Source organism: Bipolaris maydis (assembly GCF_028858645.1).
Source record: "Bipolaris maydis strain C4 unplaced genomic scaffold PSV08scaffold_15, whole genome shotgun sequence".
Taxonomy (NCBI): Eukaryota; Fungi; Ascomycota; class Dothideomycetes; order Pleosporales; family Pleosporaceae; genus Bipolaris; species Bipolaris maydis.
Genome location: NW_027093871.1, coordinates 333,582 through 356,124, shown reverse-complemented (window position 1 = coordinate 356,124; position 22,543 = coordinate 333,582). Strand labels below are relative to the sequence as shown.

General features: G+C 53.4%; 6 protein-coding genes across 6 annotated transcripts; 3 read left to right on the top strand and 3 right to left on the bottom strand.

Moving 5' to 3' along the window:
- Window positions 1–832: 832 nt before the first annotated feature.
- On the bottom strand, window positions 833–2,636 carry PSV08DRAFT_230284 (WD40-repeat-containing domain protein; the record flags this gene model as incomplete). The annotated part of the gene is made up of 3 exons (XM_014225428.2): window positions 833–2,328; window positions 2,379–2,544; window positions 2,599–2,636. The coding sequence occupies 3 exons, from the start codon at window positions 2,634–2,636 to the stop codon at window positions 1,153–1,155; spliced, it is 1,380 nt and encodes a 459-aa protein (XP_014080903.1). The 3' UTR covers window positions 833–1,152.
- A 787-nt stretch (window positions 2,637–3,423) lies between these two features.
- On the top strand, window positions 3,424–8,548 carry PSV08DRAFT_412267 (spindle pole body component alp14; the record flags this gene model as incomplete). Its single annotated transcript, XM_014225426.2, has 6 exons — window positions 3,424–3,689; window positions 3,742–6,085; window positions 6,905–7,078; window positions 7,133–7,343; window positions 7,412–7,839; window positions 7,922–8,548. The coding sequence occupies 6 exons, from the start codon at window positions 3,424–3,426 to the stop codon at window positions 8,366–8,368; spliced, it is 3,870 nt and encodes a 1,289-aa protein (XP_014080901.2). The 3' UTR covers window positions 8,369–8,548.
- Window positions 8,549–8,576: 28 nt separating this feature from the next.
- PSV08DRAFT_412266 (DHBP synthase RibB-like alpha/beta domain-containing protein) lies at window positions 8,577–10,077 on the bottom strand. Its single transcript, XM_014225425.2, has 2 exons — window positions 9,490–10,077; window positions 8,577–9,436 (listed from the first exon to the last, which is right to left on the bottom strand). The coding sequence occupies exons 1-2, from the start codon at window positions 9,620–9,622 to the stop codon at window positions 8,808–8,810; spliced, it is 762 nt and encodes a 253-aa protein (XP_014080900.1). The 5' UTR covers window positions 9,623–10,077; the 3' UTR covers window positions 8,577–8,807.
- Window positions 10,078–10,287: 210 nt separating this feature from the next.
- PSV08DRAFT_365662 (permease family-domain-containing protein) lies at window positions 10,288–12,635 on the bottom strand (the record flags this gene model as incomplete). Its single annotated transcript, XM_014225424.1, has 6 exons — window positions 10,288–11,231; window positions 11,282–11,775; window positions 11,918–12,014; window positions 12,104–12,355; window positions 12,409–12,499; window positions 12,552–12,635. The coding sequence occupies 6 exons, from the start codon at window positions 12,633–12,635 to the stop codon at window positions 10,543–10,545; spliced, it is 1,707 nt and encodes a 568-aa protein (XP_014080899.1). The 3' UTR covers window positions 10,288–10,542.
- Window positions 12,636–15,509: 2,874 nt separating this feature from the next.
- On the top strand, window positions 15,510–17,410 carry PSV08DRAFT_16004 (uncharacterized protein). The gene is made up of 3 exons (XM_014225422.2): window positions 15,510–15,950; window positions 15,999–16,834; window positions 16,888–17,410. The coding sequence occupies exons 1-3, from the start codon at window positions 15,590–15,592 to the stop codon at window positions 17,254–17,256; spliced, it is 1,566 nt and encodes a 521-aa protein (XP_014080897.1). The 5' UTR covers window positions 15,510–15,589; the 3' UTR covers window positions 17,257–17,410.
- Window positions 17,411–18,190: 780 nt separating this feature from the next.
- PSV08DRAFT_230271 (uncharacterized protein) lies at window positions 18,191–22,495 on the top strand (the record flags this gene model as incomplete). Its single annotated transcript, XM_014225421.1, has 3 exons — window positions 18,191–18,614; window positions 18,814–19,261; window positions 19,315–22,495. The coding sequence occupies 3 exons, from the start codon at window positions 18,191–18,193 to the stop codon at window positions 22,493–22,495; spliced, it is 4,053 nt and encodes a 1,350-aa protein (XP_014080896.1).
- Window positions 22,496–22,543: the final 48 nt, after the last annotated feature.

Genomic DNA, 22,543 nt, shown 5'->3' with positions numbered 1-22,543 from the left:
AAGGGAAGGGTAGAGCATACCGGGTAGTCTGCGCAACATTCCAGTTAGCAAAAATGGCCATGCGAATAGCGGAATGAGCTAAATTTTCAAGTGAAAACAAAAATCAGAAACAGCCATATTTTATCGGCACAGGCAGAAGCCTTGGTCGGTAATTTCCAGCGTGCCGAAGCACAAATGATCATCATTGGAAAGGTTGGGTAGTTTGGAGGGAGAGAACGTACCAAAGAGTCTGAGAAGGCAGATCCTGATTTGCGCATCATTGCGCAAACAGGCGAACAGCTATGGCCATAGTAGTCGCATTGTGTTAGATGCTTGTTGGCAGACAGGCTTCTATTGTTGGTTAGCCATATGCCTTCTCTGCAAGTGCAAAAAGTATAGGATGAGCTAGTCGCGTTCAGACTGACGTGCAAGTTTAGGTTTCATTCCCCGTAGGGTCAAAGACTCTAGTTTAATTGGCTTTGTGATTCATCATGAAGATGCAGGATGAAATGAAAAAGTAATGCAAATACATACCAAAGCTAGTACATTCTGATGGCGGGATTGTTAGATAGTCTAGTTAGCAGAGAATCGTACATAAGCGACAGTCATTGTATCGCAGTGTTGGTAGCCATCGCTGAGTGAAGCGATAGGAATGTGTGTAGAAGAGAGGTTGCAGGCAGATTGAGAAAAGTTGTAGCTTTCGGAGGTTGGAGCTAAATTTTCCGCTCCGCTAGCGCGTTGATGACTAAGCGAGCATCGCGCCAACAGCACATGCACTGTACGTAAGCAAGACTGGCTCGTGCACACTATGGAAAGGAACACGGTCAAGTGCTTCGAAGCAAAAGAGACACAATTCGAGGCAGAAGTAGATCGCATTCTGAGCTAATATGGCATACTAAGTGCATATCTCCTCGTTCCTCCACCATTCCTTCTTCGCAGACTGACGTCTACCCCATGTTCATGTCCTTGGACCCACGAACGCCATCTCACGACGCGGGAAGATGCTATCTGGTAACTCGGGTATGTACATGAAGTCGTATCGTAAGATTTGAGAGTCATTAAGCATCGCGCGTACAAAGGCGGCGGGACATCCGTCTGTACATCCAACTTTGGAAATGGAAAGCACAGGAAGTTGATTAGGCTGCATTCAACAGCAAACAATGTCTTCTTCTTTCATGAGGCAAAGATGCGAACATTGAGGTCCACGCATCCCGTCGCAATGACGCACCGTATGCCCTTTGTGGCGTCCTCATTCTTCTTGTTGGTACCGTTTGCTGTGCCATTGGGGGTATCTCCATTGGCAGGTACATCCTTGACGATATTGGGTGCCCATCGCATGCAGCTGACAAAGTGGCCGTGTGCGTCAGTGACCGTCTTGACACATCGGCCTTCTTGCGTGAGATCCCAGCACCGGATGGTCTTATCGTCGCTAGCCGATAGCAAATACTTTCCACCAGGATGGAAGACTAGGGATCGTATCCAGTTGTCGTGGCCTGTCAGTGTCTTGATCAGAGTTCCTCGTCCGTCCCATATCTTTATTGTCTTGTCTCTCGATCCGGTTGCTATGTACTCGGCTGAGCTGCTCAGTGGCGGTGGCTTTTTAAGTCCAGCAAGAGAGGCAAGATTGGCGTACGACACTGGAGGCGCTATGGTGACGCATTCAATTACATGGTCGTGACCTATGAAGGTACATTTTGGTTCGCCCGAGCCGGCGTCCCACAGCCGAGCAGTCTGGTCATTACCCGCAGATAGTAGCCATCGTCCATCGAAACTTGGCGCTACGTCGCGTACCCAGTCGACATGTCCTCTAATCGTCTTGACGCAGTATCCTGTTGTAACGTCCCATATCCGCAATGTCTTATCTCGGGACGCGGAAACAAGCAGGTTGCCAGACGACGGCGAACCTGCTGCGCCGCTGGGTATGAATCGAATGGCAGAGACGGAGTGGTCATGGCCTGGGAGAGTGCGGATGTTCTTGTACTCGTCCGAGGGGTCCCAGAGTTTGATGGTCAGGTCGCTAGAACAAGATGCCAGTAGTGTACCGCCTCTTGGGCCACCAAAGTCAACGTCGAGCACACCCTTTGTGTGTCCCTTGACTGTCCTTTCGAGCTCTCCCAATTCCCAGTCCCAGATTTTGATGGTCGTGTCCTCTGAGCCTGAAGCAAGTGAGGAGAAGATGGGGTGGAAGGCTACACATGTTATCGGGGAGCGATGCGATTGGAGCGTGTGTCGTGCCGGGGCTCGTGGCAGCCAGCTGGTGGGGTCCTGATTTCTTCGGAGAAGCGAGGTAGGAGTTGTGGAGTCGAGTTCGCTCTGGAGACTCTGGTTGCGCTGCTCAAGTTCCAGGACCTGCAAAAGATGAGCATCAAACTCCAGAGAGCACACTAGCGCACAGCTACCTTCTTCTGCAAGCGGACTACGCTCGTCCACTTCTTCTCGAGTAGCCCCTCATACTTTTTCCGCGTGGCCTCGTCGAAATTGTCCGAGATGCCGGCTTCCTCACGGAAAGCCTCTGCGGTCCTTGGCGCATTTATGACGCCCAGATAGGCGACAATGGCCTTGTGCCTGGGGGTGCTGTCAGTCGTGGGCGGTTGTACATGGGCCGGTGCCAACACTTACAACTCCTCTGCTTGGCGGTCTGTAAGTATCGCGCTCATGGCGAAAAGACTAGCTCAAACGCGGCCGTCGCAGAAGCCCACCATCTACTGTGCCGCTGGTTGGGCTGGGTCAGGGCCGTGGGTGCGGAGGGTGTTGGTGGGCGCGGGGGAATGGCGTCGGCGGTGAGCAGGGAACAAAGGCCAGGCGGGGTGGGTTTGTGCGTGTGCTTGGGCGTAGGGCGGGAGTGGGCACAGAGATTGCGCAGGCCGCCACAAGGGGAAGGGGGTGTGAATTGGGGGGAGGGATGGGCGTGTGCGTGTACAGTGGGTAGCAGTATGTGGGCAGAACACGGCGGCGGCGGGTGGTGGGCGGCGGTGTGTATACCACCTGGGCTGCTGAGTGCGAGAGTGCAGGGGGTGGCCGCCAGTGGGAAAGACGTGTTGCTGGATCAACGCCCAATGCACATGCGATTTACATCAGTAGCCAGACACCACTTGGACCACGACACACGTCTCTGCTGTTGCTGCGCCAGACCACAATATCCCCACCACATTCGCCCAAACAATCCCCCTCTTGGGTCCCACTGACATCATCCGGTACGTCGTCGGCCGCCGCTCCTTTTTTCCCGACGCTGTCCTGGGCCGCTGCGCAACTATCTATCCGCACCTGGCCCTCTCCCAATGTGCATCCACACGCTCTCTCTCTCCTTCTCCCGCTCTCCCTTTGTCCAGGCTTGCGACTGACTCGTCTGATAGTCCTTCCCCCTTCTCTTCCATCCATTTCCCCCATACACAAACACACACACACACGCACACAGTACACGCACATAAACAATAATCGCACGCCATGGCCGACGAGGAAGATTTCAGCAAGCTGCCACTGCCCGATCGCTTTGTACACAAGAACTGGAAGGTTCGGAAAGAGGGCTATGAAGCCGCCGCCAAAGAATTCAGTCTAGCTGCCAGCGAGTCCGATCCGGTAGTGCGCCAGTTCATAAACGATGCGAGCATATGGAAGGGCGTAGTGGGCGACTCCAACGTCGCCGCACAGCAGGAAGGTCTTGGTGCACTATGCGCCTTCCTCGACATAGCCGGCCAACAGGGCTGCACACGGTAACATGTCGCGTACCCTTATACAAGATGTTGCTGCTGACTTGGTGCCTAGGACGCGGAACATCACCATCGCTACAATCGCCGAAAAGGGATTGCCGTCAACGCGACCAGCAGCAAAGCAAAAGGCACTCGAGGCGCTTATGTTGTACATTGAGACGGACAAGCCGGACCCAGTCATCGAGGAGCTCCTTCCCATACTAGCACACAAGCAACCCAAGGTTATTGCCGCGACATTAGAAGCATTGACACAAATGTACCATGCTTATGGCTGCAAGACCATGGAACCGAAGTCCGTTCTCAAATCCCTGCCCAAAGTATACGGCCATGCGGATAAGAATGTTCGCGCAAAGGCGCAGGAATTGACAGTCGAGCTTTACCGCTGGCTCAAAGAAGCAATGAAACCACTTTTCTGGAACGACTTGAAGCCCGTGCAGCAGCAGGATCTCGACAAACTCTTCGAAAAGGTCAAAGACGAGCCTCCGCCAAAACAAGAGCGACTGCTCCGTTCGCAACAGGCTGCAAAAGAAGCCGCAGCGGCGGGTCCAGGTGGGGATGAGGAGGAAGAGGAGGAAGAAGACGCCGCCATTGATCTGGAGCCCGAGTACGAGGCCGTCGATGTATTCGCAAAGATACCCAAGGATTTCTCCGAGAAGCTAGCATCGTCCAAATGGAAAGATCGCAAAGAAACACTCGACGAGGTTCAGAAGGCGCTTGACCACCCTCGAATTGCTGAGGGTCCCTTTGATGAATTGATACGTGGGTTTGCAAAGAGCATGAAAGACGCAAATATTGCTGTGGTCATCACAGCTGCCAACTGTGTTGAGCTGCTTGCAAAGGGTTTGAAGAAGAGTTTCGCCAAGTACCGCAAGGATGTAATGAATGCTATGATGGAACGATTGAAGGAGAAGAAACAAACCGTCACCGATGCTATTGGAGCCGCCCTTGATGCATCTTTTGCCTCGACGAGTTTCCAGGAGTGTCTTGAAGAAATTCTAGAGTTTCTGAAGCACAAGAACCCTCAGGTCAAGCTGGAATCCTCTAGGTTCCTGATCCGATGTTTGAAGAACACTCGTGAAGCACCAACACCTGAACAAGCCAAGGCCATCGCAGAGGCTTCTACAAAGCTCCTCACAGAGTCACAAGAAGTACAGCGATCCGCTGGTGCTGAGGCACTGGGTACACTATGGAAAATCATGGGAGATCGAATCATGAATGCTCACCTTGACGGGCTGGATGACATCCGCAAAGCCAAGATCAAGGAATTCCACGATGCTGCCGAAGTGAAGACCAAATACAAGCCAAAAACTGCCCCTGCTCCCAAGCCTGCAGCTCCCGCGCCAACGAAGAAGCCTGTAGGTAAGCGGCCAGCACCCGGTGGTGTGAAGAAGGCCGCTCCAGCAGCCAAAGCTCCCCCACCTCCGCCTGTCGAAGAGCCGGCCGCGCCGCTTGAACCAAAGCCAACATCGAGACCGGCGCCGCCCAAGTTGGGTGCCAAGCCTGGTGCATCAAGACTGGGAGGATTGAAGAAGCCTGGTCTCGCAGCACCCTCGCCACGAAAGTCTGCCCCATCGCCTCCGCCACCGGAAGAAGAAGAAACACCACAGCCACAGCCCAAATTTGGCGCGGGCCGTGGTCTTGCGGGCCGTCCCTTGGGAAAACCTGCTGCTGAGCCTGTTGCTGCTGCCCCTGTCTACCAGGCCCCCACCGGACTGAGTCTAGTCGAAAGGGCTGAGCTTGATGAGCTTCGAGCCGAAGTTGAGCGAATTCGAAGGCAATATGAAGAACTGCGGGCGGAGCGAACAAAGCTTTCATCGCAAATCTTTGAGCTCCAAAACCAAAATGCCCAGCTAATCGAAGATCACACACGCGACGTGCTTTCTATCAAGGCCAAGGAAACACAACTTGTGCGTGCCCGCTCGGACTTTGAAGCATCTGAGCAGACTGTTCAATTCCAGCGTCGGGAAATCGACCGATTGAAGCGCGAACTCAGTCGCCAAGTGCGTGTGTCTTCTCCACCACCAGCAGATGTGGTTGATCATATCTACTCGGAAAATGGCAATGGGGGACAATTTGGTGACTCTGGCTACGGCAGCCGGGCCATGCATCCGAGAAGAGACAGGAGTTTTGCTGGTGGGCCAAACAGTCCCGGAGGTGATGGTAAGGAGAACTTTGACACTCTGTCGCAGCCGAGCAGTAGTTTGAGTGGTAAACTGAGCCCCCGAGCAGATGCCGCTTCTGGCAAGTCATCACTATCATCGCGTGGCGGTGACCGCATTAGCCCAGGCGAGAATGGCGGCGGATTTCGATCCAGCTCACAGGCTGCTTCGGGAGCAGAGAGCTGGAAGCGTGCTGCAGAGGTGACTCAAAACTTGAAGCAGAGGATAGAAATGATGAAGGTATGTTAACAATGTGGGTTGGGTGTAATGGAACTGACCACAGGTACAGGCTAAACAGGGGATCGGACGCCCACAAGGCTAGTGGCCATAAGTATAGTTTGAGGCCATTGCATTGACGGGATGGATTGGGTAATAGGCGAAGGGGTTCGGTTGGGGCCAGTATAGCACGGGCCGCGCAGCGGGCCTGATGGAATGGCGATCAAGGGAGCATTGGTAATGGGTACGGACATGGAGCTTCGCAGCTGACGGTCGTGTCGAGTGCTGCAGGTACTTTATCCGTGTGTGCATCTTCAGCGGCGTTTGGACTGATTTGGGAGGTGCCGGTGTGATAGTGATAACAGGGCACATGGGCGGGATAGAATGGGCAGGCACTAATTGTGTGTGTGTGTGTGTGTGTGTGTGTGTGTGTGCCCCGGGGCAAACAGCACTGGACTCGAGGTGTTTTTCCTTGCGTACGAGATTCCCCGAATGCTTGTTCCGTCTGCTGTTGGAGGTCAGTGGCGCCAGCAATCATGTCATGGTTTGCCAGGTCGCTTGCAAGCAGAGTCCGGGCTTCTCTCAAGGCCTCGACTCCCGGTAACGCGTCCCAGAGTGTTGGGATGTAACTATGCCGCAGCAGAGATCCGCTTGCCGAACCTTGAATGTCAGGCATTTCCATGTCTGGCTGCGTGCAGCGCCTGAATCGATTTATCTGTCTTCCTTTTTTGCTTCTGCATTCTACCGCACCCACTCTGCCGCCCTTGGTACGCGCCCCCCATGGCACAATCCCTCGCAATGGATGCCGGATTGTCGCAACGCACGCAAAAAGCATTGCGGGAGCTTCTCCCTACCTTCGCGGCAGGCGCCCTACAGCAACAACAACAACAACAACCTCCACATATCACCGATCCCTTCCCCCCAACTATTGATCTGTCTCGTGGCCTCAACGAGGCCATCCATCCCGAGCTGCTCGAGTTCTTTCACAGCACTCTGGAGGATAACATTGCGAACGAGGTCCCGAGTCCCAGGCCGAGCAAAGTTGTGCTTGCCCACTAACAGTCTAGACAGGCATTCGCAGCCCCCGCCGCATCAGTCAATGGCGGCGATCAGCGACTCCGCCATGCACTAGCCATCTTTTTTAATTCATACTTCAATCCCATCCACACGGTGAAGCCCGAGCACATTGTCCTTACATCGGGAGCCGTCGATGCCGTCGAGAACGTCATCCACGCCATTTGTGACGATGGCGACTGCATCCTCGCTCCTGGTCCGCATTGGTGTATGTATATGTACCATCTTGAGAGTACATCAAAACATCTAGAACCACGAATGCTGAGAATAGTACAGCTGGCTTCGAAACAATCCTAAAGAGAAAAGCTAATGTGGAACTGATTGTTGCCAAACCACCCACCTACTCACATTGGGACAACTATCTTCTCCCTTCACTCCAAGCAGCCTATGACTTCTCGGACAAGCGCTCGCGTATCAAGGCCGTGCTGTTGTGCAATCCTAATAACCCGCTTTCAAGATGCTACCCCCGCGAGACATTGCTTGAGCTCATGGAGTTTTGCCAAGAACGAGGATTGCATCTCATCTGCGACGAAGTCTACGCTCTCCTCAAGCTGTGTGGGACTGATAGCAAAGCCCCAGACTTTGTCAGCGCACTCAGCCTTACAGAACCACTCGCACGCGCCGGAGCTGTCAAGGTGGATCCGAGCCGTGTCCACGTAGTATGGAGTGCGAGTAAGTTATTCGGCATGAGCGGATTCAGAGTGGTAGGTGCTTCTTCTCACAGTCTTCTTCTTGTAACCCTTACCCAATTCAACAAAGGATTCTTGTATTAACGACGAAATATAGGGATGTCTCGTGTCACAGCAAAACCCCTCCCTTCTACACGCCATGGCCCTAACTTCCACTCACCCTTCCTCACTCTCAACTTCTCACCTCTCCGGCCTCCTGTCTTGGTCCCAACTCCCTACTCTCCTTGCCCTCAACTCGGAGCGTCTAACCATCAACTACAAGATGCTAGCCGCCGTCTTACGCAAACACGACGTGCCGTTTCTCGCGCCCTCGCACGGCTTCTGCATGTTTGCCCGCTTGGCGAAACGCGCGAGGACGCAGCATGATGAGGCGAGGTTTTATGGTGACCTGGCGAGGTGGGGAGGTGTCATGGTTGCCCAGGGAAAGAGCTTTAGAGGCGTCGAGAAGGATTTCGGCTGGGCGAGACTGAGGTTCTCGGTGCCGGTGGCGGAGATGGAGGATGCGGTGAGGAGAATAGATGATTTTGTGGGAAAGAATGGGTGAAAAAGGGATTTGGGTTGGGAGAGAGAAAAAAAAAAAGTGATATACATATATGCGGTTTCGTTAGCATGAGAAAGCGTTTTTGTTTCTGGGTTCCATGTTCTGGCGTTTTATCGCTTCTTTCGTAGTCCCTTAATATCCTTTCTACTCTTGATACTATGGTGTCACTTGTGCTTCATTGAGAAGTGGTAATTTAATCATACGACGTAATCTGAATGGAATCTCGGGTTTAGTATTGAACTGAATATTCTACATGAAGGCTTTTTCCTATTCCAGGTACCAAAATGTGCTCCCACAAGACTAAATTGTCAAAACCTCATCTCATGATATTTTCTCATTTCTTTCCATAAATCACCATTTCCATATGTACTTGCAACCCCACCAGACCGCCTTCATCTCTTCTTGACCCATCCCACAAGATCCCTCACTCCGCCCTCCCCCCCTACGCCGCCTTACCCAAGACCCCTTCATTCTCCTCAATATACCTAACCAAATCTTCAATCGTACAAACCTTAATCCCCCACTTCTTGCCAAACTCCAAACACTCATCCCTCCTCATCATACCGCCATTCTGCAACTCAGGTTTGCCCGGCACCTCCTCGCCATCCGTGATGAGCTCGCAAATGACACCGACGGGCTCTTTGCCCGCAAGACGACACAAATCGACAGCGGCCTCGGTATGTCCCATGCGCTCCCTGACACCGCCGTCGCGAGCCTGGAGCGGCAAGATATGGCCGGGGCGGCGAAAATGGCTTGCTTTTGCGCTGGGGTCGGCAAGCATGCGGCAGGTGAGGCTGCGGTCGTGCGCCGAGATACCGGTTGTGACGGAGGGGTCTGCGGCGTCGATGCTGACGGCGTAGGCGGTGCGGTTGGGGTCTGCGTTGTCGGCGACCATTTGCGGGAGGTGCAGGGCTGCGGCGCGCGAGACAGGGAGCGGCGCGCAGATGTAGCCTGAGCTGTAGCGGATCATGAACGAGGCTTTGGACGGGGTGAGGGCCGAGGCCGCAATGATGAGGTCGCCTTCGTTTTCACGCGAGGGCGAATCGAGGACGATTACGAACTCGTCGTTTGCTGTGGAGAGGCGGGTTAGTAGGTGGGTTTCTTTGGGGAGAAAGTAGAAATACCGAATGCTTGTATCACATCTGGTATCGAGTCGAATGCTGGGTGTGAGGGTGTGGAATTGATCGTTTCTGTCGCCTTGCCGTTGACGCCATTTGTGCCGTTGGCGGGCAGCCCGTTCTCCAGCTCTGCAGTCATACTTTCAAGTGTAACTTTTTTTCCCTTCGTCTCTTCTCTTCTTTCTTCGTTTCTTCCTGCGCTTTACTTTGTCTGGCGTGTATGATGTGTATTCAAACTCCTCTGGTGAAAAGTATATGTTATGACGCGACAAGATTACCGCGGTTATCGCTCGGCCCGTATGGCTGTTTTCACAGGCCTCTTCCCTGGCGGTTGCCAATGTACGTGCTTAGAAAACAATCTCGTAAGCGACCGGAATTCCGCGTAGTCTCGGAGCCCCAAATCTTTTCTATGTGCAAGTGGGCGGGCGTGGCGAGGGGCTGAATGCAACGAAAAGTTTTATAGTATAGGAAGACGCAAATAGTTCGGATGTTAGGGTTGTGCCGATTTTCAGGTCGCAGAAAGATGACAGGTGGGTGATCAGTAGGATTATGTTGTGATTGTCTGCGGAACCGCTGTTCGGATGTCCCGATGTCACTAGCAGATGGAGGGGTGATCAGATGCACATGCCTCGGCCTTTTTACCCTGCGTCGGTGCGAAGCGAACCGCCGCTCCGATCCAGGCCCAGTCCATGTCCATTGCTCCGACATGGCCGATGGGTGTGGCTTGTCTTTTGACATGACATCTGTGTAACGTCAGGTACCCAGACATCACTCTTGTGCGCTGATACATGGACCTTTGACGATTATCTCGAGGTGGCACGTGGATACACCAATTGTAAGTATATTCAATAAAAACAAAAACCAACTCCATCTCAGATACAAACAAGGGTATAATTCAAGATTACTCATCGGCCTCCGAGGATACCGTATAGCTTCCTCTCGTTCGAAGACCGGCGTCAGTGACGCTATAAAAAAAAACTAATTTAGGTACTGCTGCACTGAATTCAGCTATGCAAAAGCAGTCCTCGCGCTAAGAAAAAAAATCAATGGAACAACTAACTAGGCCTGCTTATCACTGACAAACTCTTTATCGCCGTGAGTAGAGCTACCGCCGCTGCGAGTCTCCGCAACACCCTCAGTCTGAGGGCTAGACTTCCAAAAATCCATCTTTCCGCTCTTAAGCCTCTGCACCCAGGGTGGGAAGAAGCCGCCCTCGAGGCGGTATGTCCAGTGCTCCTTCTCGTCCTTGTTGGGTGGAACGATACGGCCGCCAGACGCGAGTTCGAGCAGCCAGACCAGAGTGTTGATCAGAATGTAGGAGCAGATACCAGCAATCAGGCCATAGGCAATCGAGTATGTGAAGGGCATAACTGCGATGGTGAGGAAAGCCGGGATGGAATCGCCCAGGTAGCGCCAGTTGATGTCCTTGGCCGAGGTAGCCATGAGGGAACCGACAATGACCAACGTACAGCCAGTAGCCCATGGCGGGATAGAGGCGAAAATAGGAGCAAAGAAGATGGAGATGAAGAAGCAGAGCCCGGTAAACATGGCAGTAAGACCAGTCTTGCCTCCCTCAGAAATACCAGCACCAGACTCGATGTACGCAGTGACGGGAGGGCAGCCCATAAGCGAGCCAATGGAGATACCGATCGCATCTACAGAGTAGGCAATGGAAGAGTTCTCGAAATCCTGAGTGCGCTCATCAATAGCACCGCAGAAACGGGCCATGGAGTAGAGAGTACCAGTGCCTGAACATGTTAGTATAGATCTCAAAAAATATGGACAGTGTGTAGCTTACAGTCGAGAATGTCGACATAGAGGAAGGTGATGAAAGCAAGACCCCATTGACCAGCGTGTGCCGAAACATCCCATTCTTGCACCGCTAGAATCTTGCGAATCGGGTGGAACGTAACAACCTGCTTGAAGAAGTTGAAAGCGGAGTCACCAGTCTGGGTGTGCGGGAAGTAGGTAACATCAGTGCTACGGGGCCAGGAGATAATCGACACAAGCATGATGCCAATGATAATGGCACCCTTAACACGGTAGAGCATCAGCATGACGGTTAGGATACCGCCGCAAAAGATTCCGATCCACATGGTTGGGTTCCTCATCTTAGCACCACCCGGGCAAACGCCATCGACTTGCGCCGAGGGAACACAACCACCCAGCTCAAGAGGAGTGGATTGAGCGCCAGTGATGAGACCGATACCAGCAGAGTAGGCGAGGCCGATGATGGTAAGATAGAGTCCGATACCGACACCAGTAGCGAGCTTGATACTTGCGGGAATAGCCCTGGGTATATGGTTAGCTTACGTATGCAGATTGAGTAGCTTCAAGTGTCAGACTGGGTCGCACAGCGTGCTGCATTCAGCCACACAGTACAACTCTAAATAAAAGCAGGGACACCTGAACACAGCTAATTGAGATGACGTACCTTGCGAGCCACTGACGGATACCAAGAATGGTAAGGCCTACAAAGACGAAACCTTCGACAAAGACGGCAGTGAGTGCAACCTCGTACGGAACCATGCCTTTTACAGAAATCAGCAGAGTCCTATGTAGACATCGGGTACGTCCATGACACGGAGAGGTCGATGGAATCAGGTGCAGTGTGACATACCTGTACCATGGAAGCCGACAACAGTGTAGGCAAAGTAGGCGTTCAATCCCATTCCAGGGGCGAGTGCAATTGGCATGTTAGCGAACAGACCCATGCAGAAGGATGTCAAAGCGGAAATGGCAGCTGTGGCAGTGACGAGATCGCGTTTGATTTCCTGGACGCACAGCGCATACTCGGCGTTGGTGTCACAGACGGGGTCGTCGGGGAGTCCAGGACAAACGCATGTACCACCGCTGTCTGACACGATCGATGCTGTCCACGTTCATCAGATGACGAGGGTCAATGGCATTGCGCAATTGACATACAGTTTACAGAGATGATGTAGGCCATTGCGAAAAAGGTGGCGAGGCCTGCGCGGAACTCGGTGGTGAAGCAGCTGCCTTTGCGCTCCTTGGGCTGTGAACTGGTCAGTGCATGTTTTGATGATACACTTTGGCGATGTACACACATGACCGGAGCCTTCAAGGCGAAAGTACCTGCCGACGAGGGAGCTCGCGACGGCGGCATTGATCTTGTGGATCAAGCCGGACATGGTGCAGAAATTTCAGCGATGCCGTGGGGTGGCGATGGAGATTTTGGAGGTTGAGTGTGCGAGTGAGTGAGAGAGAGTGAGAGAGAGTGTGTTGCAGCGGTGCCAGTTGCCGTAAAGTGGACCAAGCTGCGAGAGGGATCGACGTCGAGCTCTGCCCTGTGGGTTTGCGCCGGCAAAGAGAGCTTTTTAAGTCAAGTGAATGCGTATTACAGGACGTGAAGCGCATTTAGCATGCTGCCGCACCAAAAAGATAAGGCAGGCGGCGAGGCCCAAACCCTGTCGCGTTCGTCGTCCCACAAAGAGCCAATGGCAGATATCAGGACGATCAGGCTTTGCTCGAGGAGGTATAGCCTGACAGTCCACGCGAGCCCACATTACGGTAAGCTAGGGTGTCTCGGATTCGTGCGCGTGAAGGAGGCGGCCGGCCGGTGCTGGGTACTACTGTAGGCTGGGGAAACGTACTGTAGTGAATGTGCGGCATGACACCTCGCCTGTTGCAACCAATACACTTAAGCGCATTGGTATGCTTTTGCTAGGACCGCCACGACAGTCGATCCGTATCTCTGGAGGAGGGGGGATGCGGAGGCGGCCGAGAGCGCTGTCTGAGTGACCTCTCCCTACAGCTGGACTTCGCCTCTGCTATCTGGGACGAATCACTGTTATCACGGCAGCCACAGCAGCCTCAAGGCGCAATTGACCGATTGCAAATGGAATCTTGTCAAGACTTTCGCGGCCTTGCCGGATGGGCGACCGCATCGAAATAAGGTGGGCCGAGCCAAGCGACGGTTCGCGGCGACTGGCCTAGTCGCGTTAATGGTTTTTTTTCAGAGCACCAAGTGGAGATTTTGCCAGCCCTGGGCATTCGCAATCGCCCCAGTGTCTCCCTCACCTGCATATCCTCGCCGTTGTCGCTTCTTGCGTGACGCGACTACGCTTGTCTGCGTTGCGAGCAAACACGCCCGTCCCCATTGGGCTCCTTGCTGGGAACAGCTGCTGACGATGAGCGACCTCTGGCAAACAGGGCTCCAGGGAGGTTTGCCCGTCTACTAACCCGCATCGGGACCTCGGTCCATCGCTTACCCGCGTGGTTTGCCTTATTATAAACTCCTTGGTGCTCTGCATGTGTCCTTACATACAACATCCACCCCCCTTGTAGATAATGCACCAACGGTCTTTTCACACGCTACCTCCCGGAGAACAAATTCCGGTCGCTTACACGTCCGTATTCTCATACACGGCCCTATACATATATTGGTACATTGATGGACTAGGCCGTTCCTTTCTTCTGCTGCATAGCGTGCACCCGTGCAGGGTGCGCCACTGGTGGACACGTCGCAAACGAGATGCCATGGACACTACTCTAGATCTTTGTGTTTGTTCTTCTCTTCTTGGACGACCTTTCCAATAAGCCTTCAAACATAGTGCAATGCCTATGGGCTTGCCAGTCTGGAGTCAGTCGTCACTTACATGTATTGAAACACCACTGAGGCTTACGCTGCCAGCGCACATGGACTTTGTTTTGCCAGCTGTACGACAGGTCGCGGTCTTCTTGAAACGGCTGGCAGGTATCTACAGACCTGTGACAGCTGATTATGCCGCAATGCTATTCATTTCAAACTTCATACGTCGTACATTCATGATCGATATGGACAGATGGACATGCATCCATCTCAAGCGCAAATATTCCGAGGGTTTCGGCAAATCCGTCCAATCTTGCTGTCTCGCCTTAAGAAACACCAAGAATGCGGGCGCCAACCAACAGCCGTACCAAGGCTACATACAATATGCGCCATGTCTGTCAGGATGCGGGCCTAGATCAGTTCCTTGTAAGCGATACCATGCGGCTTACCCCTTACGCTAAGAGGCTGCACGCCGTCGCTGCTGGGAAAAAGAACAAATGAAGAGCTGCATTCAGCTCCGAGGGGATGGGAGCTCGCACCTAACCGACAGGCACCAGGAAAAAGAAAAAACGACTAGCAACTCTTGCCGGCAGTCAAGAAGATTACGTCTTCTTGGGACTTTGACAAGCTGCTCTCCGTGCCTGGTATTACTACAATTTGGGAAGTCTAGTCCTTGTCCTCATCGGGCGAAAGTTGATTTTCTAATGTGTAATTTTTATCTAAATCAATTCTCCAGAACTTAGGCATTCAGAAACAGAAAACGTTCGAGCCAAACCGTCGCATGTTTTGTGTTGTAGTCAATGTGGTTTACGAGCTAGCATAACCAAAGTAAAAAGTGAGCCAATGCGGCCATGTTGAATTGCTTGGCAATGAAATCCGGGCCATCAGTTAGGAAGCGTGTGACATTTAAAAAATCCAAAGACACTGTCGTCAGACCAAAGAAATCACTATCTATACACTTTCGCTCAACATACTCAATTTGGCACAGGCCAATGACATGTGTAACGAAAAGGTAAGAACCAAAGCCAGGGAATAAGACGCAAATCACTATAGAGCATCTAGTTAGGTCGGATCAGATTTGCGAGATCGTCACATTTGTCGGGTCGATTCGCAGAATACTCGGACGAGGTGTAATAGTATCCACATACAGATGCACAGAATTTCACATGTGTGGATGTGGACTTTGACTAGTCGCATGATCCTTGCTAACCAGGGTGGATAGAGGATTTTTGGTAGCAGCGGACCCTGACCTCATAGCCCGGGCGAGAGATGGGGTTCTCGCAGCTCACGAAGTCCATTGTCGAGGTAGACAAGTCCCAATAAAATGATGTAACGTATTAGCGATGTTGAGGCGCAGATGCTGTGGAGTATCACCGCCACACTTTCAAGCCACTAGATGATCAACAATGACGTATGCCAAACGGCAAGCAACTCTGTAACCTTGTATGTCGCGTGTACCTCTTCTACAGTGACACCTGTCGACTGCTGAGACCCAGTACACGTTCTGCTAGCTTGCCATTGCACCTGCGGATAGCCTCAGCCAGTCTGTCAGTCATGAGACATCGACTGATCGCGTTGGCATCGCTCCCTCGCGTCAGCACGCTTCCGTCGGCGCGTTGTGCACCCTTGTTTACTCGCAGTTCTCCTGCTGCATCGATACGACAAGGCATGTTCTCACAACTTCGATGTTTGACAGACGGGAGACATTCGGATCTTGACAAATATGGTGGCTACTCAAATAGCAATGCCAGGCCCGCTGCCGAACTTAACGAAAACATTACGCAGGAGGAGAAGGACCATTTCGCACAGAAGCTGAAGGAAGACAAAAGCAAGCAGATACGCACGCCATGGCACAGGCAGGGAAGCGATACGCCGCCTGTTGCGCGACAGAGGAGTGCGGGAGCGATGACCAAGGGCATGTTTTGCGAATGAATGTAGAGACACAATTGCTAATACGAGACAGGAAAATTGCTTACTACACCGTCTCGCATGCTGAAGATCATCCTCCCCCTCACTACTAGCGACCAGAATACCGACCGCAAGGACATTGAGCCGCTGGCGCTCCTGGTACATCCGCAGCAGCCTATCTCATATCTTGAGCGTCTGATACAGGCTGAGCTTCCCACCATCAAGGACAAGCAAGGCCGTGAACGGCAGCCAAATGTGTACTTCCGGGCTGAAGATTCGGTGCAACCAGAGGAAGAGTCAGGGGCCACAAGGAAAACACCAGTCAGCAGCGAAAGGGAAACCTTGAGCCAACAAGAAGGAGAAGAAGACTTTGAGCAGGTTGATGAGATCCGCATCGACGGCAAGATCCACAAGACGGGCAAACTTGGCACACGCGATAGGATGACGCCAGAACGGGCAGAGGAGCTACGAGGTGGGCCCGGAGAGGGAGGAGTAGAGTCTTACTCTGGCCAAGGTCACGAGGCCTTTTCCGCCAAAGAAGGAGAGCGCAGATTTGTACGATGGTCTTCATCGACCGAGATTGGCGACTTCATTCGTGACGCTGCTCGAGGCCAGGAGTTTGCGATTGATATTGAAGGCGCACCTGAAGAAATCCGAGTTGGTGTGCCCAGTTTCAACGACAGGACTTACTATCTGCGAATGCGGTTACGCAAAATCTCAAAGAATATCAGCGCCATGGCCGACGTCAAGAAGGAGTGCGATGACCTGGCGCAGCTGGGTGCTAAACGGGTAGCCATGGCTGGGTTTGGTGGAATTGTAGGATGGTGGTGTGTCGTCTACTATCTCACGTTCCAGACTGAGCTGGGCTGGGACGTCATGGAGCCCGTGACGGTAAGCTTCTTCAACTTGGCTTTTTGGACTATGCAAGGCTAACATGGCTGAAGTATCTTGTTGGTCTTTCGACACTTATTGGCGGTTACGTATGGTTCTTGTACCATAACCGCGAAGTTAGTTATCGTTCAGCCATGAACTTTACCGTATCTCGTAGACAGCAGAAACTCTATCAGCAGCATAACTTCGATCTGCGTAAGTGGGAGGCGCTGATCGAAGATGGCAACACTCTGCGCAAGGAAATCAAGGCGATTGCGAACGAATACGATGTTGAGTGGGACGAGCTGCAGGATGAGAAGGACGAAAAAGTGCAGCAGGCGCTTAAGAAAGAGCGCCGCCGCAAGGAAGAGAAGAAGAAGAGCAAGGAAGATGATGATGACGAGCCTGTTCCGGTAACCAAGGACGAGAAAGGTAACAAGTAACGTGTGGATCGGGGAGTTTGTGTTGTCAGGCATTGATGTTTTTGCGGACTAGGCATTTGAGCGTGGCGCTTTGGGAAAGACGGATGGTATATTCATAGCTAGACATACCCCAGCATGTGGTGCTAAGCATTACAGCAGAAAGTTTGCCGGTCACACGCAGCATAGGTGTGGTGTGAGGACGAGTGGTGCATCAGCATGTGTCATGGACGGAGTGTGCTGGAGTGGCCTGGGGGTTGGGACGAAAGAAGTGGGGCCGATTGGTGCTACTAATAATATCGCGGCGTGTGGGGATGCATGGCGTTCGAGTGCCGCGCCGCATGCACCCTGCACGGCACTCGGATGCTTACTTTGCACAGGGCAACATGGCAAGTATCCGCGTAAGTAGTATGTACTTACAGCAGCACCACGGGCAGAACGGACTGGCTGACTGACTGGAGCAGGGACACGGCCGCCGTGGACAAGCAGACTAGAGGGCGCAGCATCAGGAGATACGCACATGGAGCGCCATGCAGGCTGGGGACACGCAGTGGGCATCTTCTCTACTTAGCCGCCGACGTCTTGTCGACGGGCAGGGATGGTGCAGGTGGCCCTGGTCGCCGAGCGCATGAAGCGGCGCCCATTCGCTGGACAAGCAACAGTCAAGACTGCCTCTAAACCCGTGTGCGCCGCCATGATCGCCGCCGAACCGCCAGGCGTCGAATTGGCCGCCGTCGTCCATCTTCACCCTTTCACCAATACACAGCAGCATGACCCTGCAGTCTCGTCTAGGGTGACAACCACCGGCCTGGCGCAGCGCCCCATCGAAGCCCGCTCTCTCCTCTGCTGCTGCTGGATTCGCCCACGCCCGCTCGTCGGAGCCGCTGAAGGCTAACTGTTCTGGTCGACGAACCCAGCACTGAGTAGGACGATTGCTCCTCCATACATACTAGTCGCTATGGCTTCAGAGCAGGCCTACAGTCCTGCCCCACCGCCTTCTCCCCGACTGCCTCCCCCGCCGCCTTCACCGCATCCCACCCACCTCCAGGCGCCCCAGATATCTCCCAGGCGCTTCGCTGTGCAACCGCCACTGCTCAACACCACTCTTGCCCCACCGCCGCCCTCTGCTTCCGCCTATCTGCATGGCTCCACGCCCGTTACGGCCTCGTCGCTGAGCCTGCCCTTCTCGCCCTCACTCACGCCCTCGACGTATGCGCCCTCTCCCGTCGCGGCTGCTTCACCCATGGCCATGCGAGGCTCTGCTCCAGCCGCGCCCTACAATCCCCAACAATGGTCGCGGGGTGGGAGTGTCAATGGGCAGCATGTCCAGCACAGCCAGATATCGGTGCCCTCGAGGCTGCATGACGTGACGGGCATGGAAGGTACACACAATTTTTCTCTTTCTTCTCACTTCCCTAGGCTATGTAGTAGATTCCGTAGACCTGCTTTCCTTCTTTCTCTCTCCCTCTCTCAACTGTGCAACAAATCCTGTGTTGAGCATATCATGGCATTGTGCACTCCTTCTTCACCGCCGAGACAATCGACTCGACACATCAAAATGAGTGATTCTAACACTGCCAGCCTCGATGCCCTCCCCGCCACCTCCATATTCGCCTGGTCAGAACCCAAACATCTCGCAGTCACTGAGCACCAGTACCACTTCGTCGCCACAGCTCACTGCCAATACGTTTCCCCACCCTCCGCCGCCGCCGCCCCCAACCAGCAATCCACCATCGGCGCGTCCCATCTCGGGCTACCACAGTCGGCCTGCCTCCATTGTCATACCCTCGAGTGCCACAAGTGTGATATCGAACCAGCAGTTTCCCCCTCCACCGGGAAGGAACGGCACAGGTCGGTCGGCGTCGCGCGACAAACTGACTTCCAAGTTCAGTCTTTCGTCCTTTAGGAATCGGAACAGTGACCATAGCCCTGCTCCAAGCAACATTGACTCGCTCCACATCAGTACTTCTGATGCCATCCAGAGAGCACCTGCTTCCCCTGGGCTGATTGCACAGCGAGCTACGTCGACGTAGGTCCACGAACAAACAAGGTGACATGATGCCAAGACTAACATCGAGACAGCTACACGCCAAATGCATTTGTGGATCGACGGTACAGTCCTGATACGCAGTCGCCTATCAGACCCCCCACTTCTCGTAGGGCGGCTTCTGCTGGTGTGCCGGGCTACGAGATTCGGACACCGATTGATGAATCGCCCATTGTCCCACCAGGAAGCTGGAATCGTAATGTGCCATTACCCCCGCCCCCGCCAGGCCCTCCTCCCAGCAGTTCAAGATCGCAGAGTATGGGACCTGGAGCAGAACCGAGCTCCAGCCGAATGCCTGTGTTGCCCTCGGCGCCCCCGACCAGAAGACCCGGCCAGACTTCACTAACACCAATCCCACCGACACCCATGGGTTGGCAAGATGAGTCTACAAACCTTCGTCCAAGATCGCCCGCAGCTCTTGGCCTGTATATCGACACAAGCCCTCCTACCGTTCGCTCTTCCGAACAGCCCGCAGCATCATCAGAGAGCGGAAGCGTTTCGATTTCGTCTGGGCCAACCACCACATCAGGTTCAAACAGCACCTTGTATCAAACTCCAAACAGACGCGATGCAAGCACACGAGGCATCCGGGAGCGAAGGAGTGAGAGTCGAGCGGCACGGGAACAGCGAGCCGAACCGAGCAACAACCCTTGGGCACAAGATCTAGAGAATGAAGCCGCAAAGCCTGCCAATCTCGATTTAGGAACGCCCGAAGGTGGTTTGACCCGCCGTGGCGCTGTCACCAGAGGCACACCAAAGAGCAGTGGGCCAAGAAGCGGAAATATCTTCGAAGATTCTGGGTCAACAAACACTACGCCTCGAATCGATGCACCTCCTAGGTCTGGACTTGCGGGTGCACCCACGCCGCCTTTTTCGCCAGGTATGGAACATCTCAGTCGTTCAGCCCAGAAAGCTCCAGTCCCGCTCCCTTCCAAAGCGCTACCTACCCCACCACTCCAAATACATGGAGATGAGAGAGATGCAGACCTGACTCGTCAATCAGAAGCTGCAAATGATTCGGCCATGAATACACCAAGTACCTCTCGTATCGGGGCCCCGGATTCTACCGTAACCACACCTAGGCCAGTCGGCGTTCACGCCTTTGCCCGTGCCTCCATGGAACGCCATCGGCAGTTTATTGAGAAAGAGATGGCCGCCGAGACGGATCAAGCCAGACTGGAGTTGTTTGCAGAGTTCATTGTAACTGAATCTCGACTCCGCCGGGATCGTTACTCCGGGGCTTTCGATGCCATGGCGGGCGATATCATGGATTTGACGAGAGATTTGTGGCGCTCGTATGGCAATTCGGGACGCAGATCAGTTACGCCAAACACGCAAAAAGCCCACCCAGGGCATGCCAGCAGAAGGTCGCAAGGGTCTGTCGCAGGAGAGTCTCCTGACACTCGCTTCTCCAACTCGATGCCCACGACTGCTGCTAGCCCTGCATCATCAATTGGCAACTTTACTCCTCATACAGAACCTGCTTCACCCTCCAGTGCTTCAAGCCAGAAAGCTCGGGATGCGTCTTGGGTTAACAACTACCACCCTTCGCTCTCGCCTATTCCTAGCATGGCCATGAGTACCATTCCTGATGAACAAGACTCGAGAGGTCGGTCTGCAAGCCGTTGGTGGGAGAGTGATGGCGGATCTTCTGGAGTTGGTGGTGGAAGGAGATTGGAGCGAAGCAAACGAGAGTCCAAGTACATGAGTTTGCCGAAAGAAGCTCGTGAAAGCCTGCAATGGGCAGGTATGGATGCGAACGCTCCAAGGCAGCGAGGCGAATCCAGTAGCCGACCAGCGTATGGGCCCAATGAATATCCGCCGGAGAAAGTTGGTCTACATGAAGAAGGTCAGCAGCCGCTACCACAACAGCAGCAACAGCTACAGCAGCAACAACAAGGCTACGGCTACTATCAGAGATCTGCTACGGCAACACCTGACCCTGACAAGTTAGACGTGTCGCGACTTGTCACGCTTCCCCCTTCATACCCACGACATCACCCCGCGGTCAACAACAGTCACCCAGATTTGGCCAGTATTCGAAGCAGCTTGCGAACTTTATCGGAACTCGACGAAGTCAAGAACACCAAGGCAAAATTCAACACGAAGATTGAAGCACGAAAAGAGCAAGAGAATGCATCTTTGTCGGACCGACGCGCGCAGCTGAGATACAACATTCAGGACAATGTTCGGAATGGGGTCATGTCGTTTGCTGATGCCGCTAAAGCAGAGGCAGACTTTGAGAGTCGTGAGCACCAAAGAGCTCAGGATGTAGTCCAATGGATATTCGACACGTTCCAAGCAGAAGTGGCTAATCCACTCCATGCCATGTTCTGCGAGCGCATCACCAAGGCTACAGCTTCCATGGAGCACCTCAAAGGACGCTTGAAACAGGAGCCAGATCCCAATCAGACACAAGAAGAGGGTGACGAGAAACCGGAGCTTCTAGAGATGCTGACTTTGCTCAAGTGGCTGTTTGAGGCGCGGGAACAGCTACATAAAGAGATGTACGAGTTGGAAGACGAACGAAATGACCTTTATCGAGACATCATTATTCTGCCCTATGTTCAGACCAAGAACGAACAAAAGGTAAAGGAAGCTACAAGCTTCTTCCGGCACGACGGCCAAGATCGCAAAGTCACCTTTGAGAAGGAAACACTCAAACGCTATGAAGACTTTATGGATGTCATCGAGCGGAACGTGACGCGGGGAGTTGAGACTCAGCTGTCTGCTTTCTGGGATATTGCACCAGGGCTGCTTGCCATTGTACAGCAGATTCCTCGAAACCTACAAGGCTTTGGGATCCTGGTGCCTCCTCAAGAGTACGAGGAGACACCAGCCTATCACGACTACCCGCTACAGTATCTCTACACTCTTCTTGCACACGCTGGTCGCTCTGCCTACCAGTTTATCGAGTCACAGATTAATCTGCTATGTCTATTGCACGAGGTCAAGACAGGCGTCATGACTGCTGGTTCACGACTCCTCGAAACACAAAGACTGCTAGAGGGCGAAGATTTGGCAGGAGTGAACCAAGAAATGAAGGCTATCAGGGCCGATGAAGAAAGGAGGTTGACTGATGACCTGAAGGAGAAGGTTGGCCTAGTGGAGAGCCAGTGGAATGAAGCGCTTGGACAAGGCTTGGAAGACTGCAAACGACGCGTGGAGGACCATCTGTCAGAGCAAGGGGGTTGGGATGACACTCTGCGAGAGTGATTGGAGCATATGGGTACATGGGTCATGACTTTACTGTCCTTTTCTTTC